Here is a 7,720-nt window from a genome sequence, read left to right on the forward strand (position 1 = left end):
TCCATTTTTCCATCTAATTTAAGGGGTTGAGCCCTAAATTGAAGCATATCAAAATATCAAGTGAATCATACCACAAGAAACAGTGGGCATAATGATTTTCTAGTTTGCCTCGTTGATTTCATGTTTTCCTGCTCAATTTCATGTTTGCCTCGCTGATTTCATGTTTCCCCTGCTCAATTTCATGTTTGCCCCGTTGATTTTCCAGTTTGTTCCACTCAATTTCATGTTTGCCCCGCTCAATTTCATGCTTGCCCTGCTCATTTCCATGTTTGCCCCGCTCAATTTTATATTTCTCCCGCTCAATTTCATGTTTGCCCCGCTAAATTTCATGTTTACCCCGCTCAATTTCATGCTTGCCCTGCTCATTTCCTAGTTTGCCCTGCTCAATTTCATGCATGCCCCGCTCAATTTCTAGTTTGCGCCACTTAATTTCATGTTTCCCCCGCTCAATTTCATGTTTGCCCGGCTAATTCTCTAGTTTGCCCCCACTCAATGTTTGCCCCGCTCAAAACCTAAACCTAAACCTAAACTAAAACCTAAATGTATTCTCAAATCCCTAAACCTAAACCTTAACTTATTCTCTATTCCCTAAACCTTAACATATAATCTAACTTAAACCTAAACCTATATTGTACACTTGTAACCTAAAACCTAAATGTATTCTCAAATCCCTAAACCTAAACCTTAACCTATTCTCAATTCCCTAAACTTTAACCTATAACCTAACTTAAACCTAAACCTATAACCTACACTTATAACCTAAAACTTAAATGTATTCTCAAATCCTTAAACCTAAACCTACACTTAATCCTAATCTCAACTCCTTAACCTAAACCTAAACTTGAAAATCCAAACTTAAACCCGGTCTCGAACCTGATTTCCTAAACCTAAACCTTAACCTATTATCAGTTCCCTAAACTTTAACCTATAACCTAACTTAAACCTAAACGTATAACTGACACTTATAACCTAAACCTAAACCTGTAACCTAAATGTATTCTCAAATCCCTAAACCTAAACCTACACCTAATCATAATCTCAACTCCTTAACCTAAACCTAAACTTGAAAACTCAAACCTAAACCTGGTCCCGAACCCGATTTCCTAAACCTAAACCTTAACCTATTCTCAGTTCGTTAAACCTTAACCCATAACCTAACTTAAACCTATACCTATAACCGACACTTATAACCTAAACCTAAACCTATAACCTAAATGTATTCTCAAATCCCTAAACCTAAACCTAAACCTACACCTAATCCTAATCTCAACTCCTTAACCTAAACTTGAAAACCTAAACCTAAACCCGGTCCCGAACCCGATTTCCTAAACCTAAACCTTAACCTATTCTCAATTCCCTAAACCTTAACCTATAACCTAACTTAAACCTAAACCTATAACCGACACTTATAACCTAAACCTAAACCTGTAACCTAAATGTATTCTCAAATCCCTAAACCTAAACCTACACCTAATCCTAATCTCAACTCCTTAACCTAAACCTAAACTTGAAAACCCAAACCTAAACTCGGTCCCGAACCCGATTTCCTAAACCTAAACCTTAACCTATTATCAGTTCCCTAAACCTTAACCCATAACCTAACTTAAACCTAAACCTATAACCGACACTTATAACCTAAACCTAAACCTGTAGCCTAAATGTAATCTCAAATCTCTAAACCTAGACCTACACCTAATTCTAATCTCAACTCCTTAACCTAAACCTAAACTTGAAAACCCAAACCTAAACCCGGTCCCGAACCCGATTTCCTAAACCTAAACCTTAACCTATTCTCAGTTCCCTAAACCTTAACCCATAACTTAACTTAAACTTATACCTATAATCGACACTTATAACCTAAACCTAAACCTATAATCTACACTTATAACCTAAACCTATAACCCACACTTAGATGGGCCCACATTGAATGTATGTAGTATATCCACGTCGTACATCTAATTTTAGCGGTTGAGCCCCAAATTGAAGCATATCAAAATATCAAGTGAATCATACCACGGGAAACAATGGGCATAATGATTTTCTAGTTTGCCCCGCTGATTTCATGTTTCCCTCGCTCAATTTCATGTTTGCCCTGCTGATTTTATAGTTTGCCCCGCTGATTTCAAGTTTCCCCTGCTCAATTTCATGTTTGACCTGCTGATTTTCCAGTTTGCCCCGCTCATTTCTGTGTTTGCCCCGCTAATTTTGTAGTTTGCCCTGCTCAATTTCATGTTCGCCCCTCTGATTTTCATGTTTGCCCCGCTCAATCTCATGTTTGCCCCGCTGATTTTTTAGTTTGCCCCGCTGATTTCATAGTTTGGTCCGCTGAATTTCATATTTGCCCCACTGATTTTCTAATTTCCCCTGCGCAATTTCATGTTTACCCCGCTGAGTTTCTAGTTTGCCCCGCTGAATTTCTAGTATGCCTCGCTCAATTTCATGTTTACCCAAGTTGATTACATGTACTTATTCGATCTAATACGAATCCAACCCATTTCATGAAGAAATTGTGACCAATTAACCAACCAACAAAACCAATTACAAATAACATCTTCTTGTTGCATCGAAACATATATGTGTTCACTAATCTGGCTAACGTTGAACTTGGTAAAATGATATGGTTGAATAATTGAAAAATGAGATTAATCAGGAATACACATCGATCAGGAGATTATGCATTGAATTTTTTATAGTTTGCCCCATTGAATATATAGCTTGCCCTGCTCAATATGCAGTTTGCCCTGCTTAGTTTCATGTTTATCCCGATCAAATTATAGTCTGTCTTGCTTACGTTGGTAGTTTGGCTTGCACAATTTTTGGTATTTCCCATTCCAGTTCTATCTCCATTTCATATGAAGCTTGTTCAAATTAATGAAATGCTACATTCTTTTCAACGTAGTCTGATTTTGTCCACAACGTTTATCTTGTGAATTTTATGTTTGATATGTTTTTAAATTCATCTTTGCAGGCGATGAATATTCTGCCATAATCCCGATGTAGGTGTACACTCACATGGTGGTTTGACAAGGTGAAGGGTGGAGTGGTTAAGCATGATAGTCGTCTAAATTTGTTTAGGCAATCTCCTTTCTCGTTTCTATTGCATGTTACATCCTTTAGATTTTTAGGGGCTCTATTTCACCTTCATTTTATAAGATACAAAGGTGATCTAGTATTTGAGATCAAGGGGAGGCGATTGCACTTTACCGAGAAGGACTTTGCCCTCATTACCGGTCTTAAGATTGGAGATCTAACTGTACTGAAGAATCATTGCAGTACGAGTTCATTAAGAGACAAATACTTCAAAGAATATCCAGTATTAAAGAAGCAACTAATGGAGGTGTTTGAGAGATTAGTTGACACCAATGAGCATGAGGATGTCGTGAAGGTTGCTCTACTTCTAGTTGTGGAGCACTTTCTTAGGAGAACTGAACCGAAAACCATGTGCAACATGGATTATATTTACTTAGTTGACTCTCTAGATGATTTCTATAGGTATCCTTGGGGTAGTTTGGGATACTATACAATGTTGCAAGGAATCGAATCTGCTGTTGCTGCATCAAGTTTCCCTCGGTACACTGTATGTGATTGTGTCCTTCCTCTATAAGTAAGAACACCTTTTACTTTATAAATGTTTTCCCTCTATAGTCAATTATGGATTTTTAACCTGGTGCAATTTCATTCTAACAGGTATGGGCAGTAGAGATATTACCGGCCCTACAAGACTGTGTTGTTTCGTACGTTTCGCATCAAATTCTACGCTTCATTCAATATCGAGGCTGGAAGGGTTGGAGGTATAACAGAATACATGCTATTTTCGAGAGTAAAACTGTAAGTTTATATATATATATATATATCCCCATCATTTACTTTGCTTAACTTAATGTATATGCTTTTTTATTTAACATTACTCTTTGTTCTTTTGTAGACAACAGTAGTAATGAAATTAGAACCAACGCTACAAGAATGGGAAACGGATGTCGTTCACTCTGTGCATGACAGTTTTCAGGTGAGATGTTATGGAAAATGAACTATAATTTCATGTCTGCCATTGTAAAGTTATCCTTACTCTTACATATCCATCTATATATTTTTGTAGCTTACTGAGACCCAGGAAGATGATGAGGAGGGTAATGAGATTGATCACGAGGAGGGTGACGAGTCAGATGTTAGCGATGAGAAAGGCGTGGAGGGAGAGGGACCGAGGGGTGGTATACCGAATGTTGTTCTTATGGAGGAATTTATGATTGAGAGGGAAGAGTTCAAGAAGGAGAGAGAGGAATTGAAAAATGAGAGGGACAAATTGAAAAAAGAGAGGGCAGAGATGAGAAGGAAAGAAGCACTGTTTGATGACAGCGAAACGTTACTGAGGAGGGAGAAGGAATTGTTCTTTGTGGACAAGGAATGGTTCTTTAAGGACAAAGAAAAGTTAGCGAATGAGATGGAGGAGTTTAATAAGGAGAAGGAAGGTAATCGTACACAGAGGGGACGTAATGTGATGGAGGAGGAGGGTGAGGAGTTGAGGAAGAGAGTGGAAGTAAATGATATTGAAGATAAAGAACTTGGACATGTGGATCTTGATGTACAATCGTATAGTAATGTCAAAGGTAATGTATGGAATGAATCCACTTCTCATGCCGTTTATGAAAGGAGAGCCAAAAGGATACCGAAGACATCATATTACAAGATTTCTCTATATTTGTCCTTGTCTGCATTCGATACAACCCCTGGGGCGAACAAGGAAAAGTTAGCGAATGAGAGGGATGAGTTTAATAAGGAGAAGAAAGGTAGTCCTAAACAGAGGAGACATTTTGTGATGGAGGCGGAGGGTGAGGAGTCAAGGAATAAAGTGGAAGTTAATGATATTGAAGATAAAGAACTTAAACATGCATCCACTTCCCCTCCCATTTATAAATGGAGAACCAAAAGGATACTGAAGCCATCATATTACAAGGTTTCTCCATACTTGTCCCTGTCTGTATTCGATACAACCCCTGGGGTGGTTCGTGAACCCAAGCAAGTAACAGCTTTTGCTACTTCTCCGATATCATTTCCTGTATAGATGGATCCTTTTAGAATACTATCCGCACAGGAGGTGAAAGAGGCAGAGGACTGGTATGAAGCAAACAAGGATATGTCAGAGGGGAAATAGTTCAGAACGATATGTATGAAGGATGCCTGGGTTGATAGCGAGGTAAGCATTACTAATTTATTCTCTATATGCATCAATTACCATGTAATTAATTGTTATATGAATCTATGACGAAATCGTACTATCTTATTAATTAGGCTATTGACACATACATCAACTTCCTTGAGAAAAGGCATAATGCCCTCTCAATAGCATATCCTCAGGATTGCAAGTTCTGTTCTACGTATTTTACGGTAAATGTTTATTACGACAATCCTTAATCTGTTTGAAAATTTTATTTTATTACATGTATTGAACTTTGATCATGTTTGTAACAGCAAAGCCTCGAGGGGTGTTTGCCGGTTTTGATCGCATACCGGGCCTCCAATTCAGCGTCAGAACGGTCGTCGCTAATAGGCCAGCTGACCACAGCCTACGCAATTGCCAAGCAGCAAGCTAAACCATACGCCAGAGCGATTTGGTGTTATGAATGGCTAATGCACTCGTCACAAAATATCATCTCTTACTGTTATATGTTCTATCATGTTTTGACAAATATATTAATTTGTGAATCATGGACAGGTTTATGCGCTAATAAATCATGACAATTCACATTGGTTTTTGCTTATCATCTATCCTAGAGAAAGAGAAATCGTTATTGTGGATAGCTTATACACATATCTAACGCCGAAGTTCAAGCATAAGATGAAGAATATGACCGATGCACTCCCCATTCTCTTCCATGCCACTAGAAACAGTACTGCACTTGAAGGGAAGAAGTGGACTGTCAGATTCGATGAATCCGCACCAAAGCAAGACAATGGTTATGACTGTGGCATATTCGTGATGAAATTCATTGACATTTTGTGTAGCGGTCTCACCTTGGAGGGAATAGACATGCAAAAATTCACCTCTGATTGGAGGAAGTCAATGACATATGATTGCTTGTCTGTAGTCAGGAGGTGATATTTATGCAGTGCAAGGGAGAAATTTTTTGTAAGAATGTTTTATTCAGAGGTTTATAGTAATCTTGGAGTGCTAAAAATATTCAAGTATGTGCATTTAGTGCGAGTTCCTTCTCTAATCACGATAGCCTTGGGAGGGTTGATCCGAATTCCTCTCAAGTCTATCGTGATTAGAGAAAGAACTCGCACTGAAATGCATATACTTGAAAATTTTCTGCATATTCACTAGAAGTGCAAGTTTCGATGTATAGCATACTCTATAATTTTAGTGAATGATGACATGAACTTGATACTGTCCCACAATATTTTCAGTTTGTCTCGATATGCTCGTCGATCAAGTACAATGCATGTGGAACTCGATGCTTGGCAATTGCTCTAGATCAAGTTCAATGTTTCGATATTACACATTGTATGGATTTTATGCACAATGATGCAACCACTGTAGGGCACTTCCTACTCTTTTTTACTTCAATGGGGTGATTTTTAAAGGATGGTCAAAGATGTTTGTGTTTTCTCTAGGCCATGTTTGGAAACTATGGGTTCATGCCAAACTGCAGCAGGGGAAACTGGGTGAGTATTATGTGGGGAATATTAAAATTGAAACCTATATGATCATTGTGCTCATTCTTCCATTGCACCTAAGTGGAATTGTATGATCCTTGTATCCATTTACTCTTAGTTGGATGCTTTTATTCACTTTTGAGATGGGACGAGGGGTTGTCATTCAATCCCATAGACACATGACAAGAGTGCAGGGGATTAGGTCTCAGGCTATAGGCTATATTAGTTCTCTGAGTAACCCCTTGGAACTAGCCTATCAAGACCTTTATTAGGACCTGTACAAATGATGCTCTCCTCAGAGGTATCCTCGATAATATGATCCTTGCCAGATATTCATAGAAATTGATGAATTTCACATTTCTGCCTTGGGCATTATTTTGTTTTAGATTTTTTTTATTTTTTTAAAAAAAACTGATATGGTCCTTGATAGAGTGGAATGGTGGAACAGGATTCATGTTGCCAGCCCAATTAGTTGGGATGAGGCTTATACAAACTGAGATTTGTTACTTGGTTCATACCATTACAAAATACAACCTAAGATTTTACCTTCACAATAGAAAAGTGATCTTCAAACAACAAAAGTATTCGAGAAAATGTAAGGATTCTGCACTTCTGTTTGAATTTTGATTTTTACCTTTCTCATTCAAAAAAGCTCTGATTAGTATTTTCAGATTTAAGGAATTGTTTGATACGCCTTTTCACAATATACATAAGTTTTAGAGGCTGATGTTCGAGCTAGGGGTAAGGAGCCAATGCATTCTCTGCTTTTCTTTCTCTCTTGAGTGTGTATGTTCAGTAGTTCTGTTTTGGCCAATAGTTGTTGGCTGGGGCTCATCTTCAATTGGAGATTTACTTAGTGTTTCTCTTCAACAGTAGTTGGCTATTCATTAGTTATTAAGTTGGCTGAATTTGATGCTTTTTTTTTCACTAATAGTTGACTGGATGCAAGTGAGCTTTGTAAGATTACAAGTTCTAAGTAAGGAAATCCAAGGAAAATAAGCATGCTTAAACATCAATGATGAGCCTACACAACTTGAAAGGATTTTTATTATCATGATTTCAAATT

The 7,720-nt window shown here is 37.8% G+C and overlaps 1 protein-coding gene across 1 annotated transcript; it reads left to right on the forward strand.

The window, feature by feature from the left end:
- Positions 1-3,614: 3,614 nt before the first annotated feature.
- LOC131249685 (uncharacterized) lies at positions 3,615-5,059 on the forward strand. The gene is made up of 3 exons (XM_058250461.1): positions 3,615-3,828; positions 3,926-4,006; positions 4,097-5,059. Exons 2-3 carry the CDS (start codon positions 3,938-3,940, stop codon positions 5,057-5,059), a joined length of 1,032 nt encoding a protein of 343 aa, XP_058106444.1. The 5' UTR covers positions 3,615-3,828; positions 3,926-3,937.
- The last annotated feature ends 2,661 nt before the right edge of the window (positions 5,060-7,720 follow it).

This window comes from Magnolia sinica, chromosome 6 (genome assembly GCF_029962835.1).
Source record: "Magnolia sinica isolate HGM2019 chromosome 6, MsV1, whole genome shotgun sequence".
NCBI classification, from domain to species: domain Eukaryota; kingdom Viridiplantae; phylum Streptophyta; class Magnoliopsida; order Magnoliales; family Magnoliaceae; genus Magnolia; species Magnolia sinica.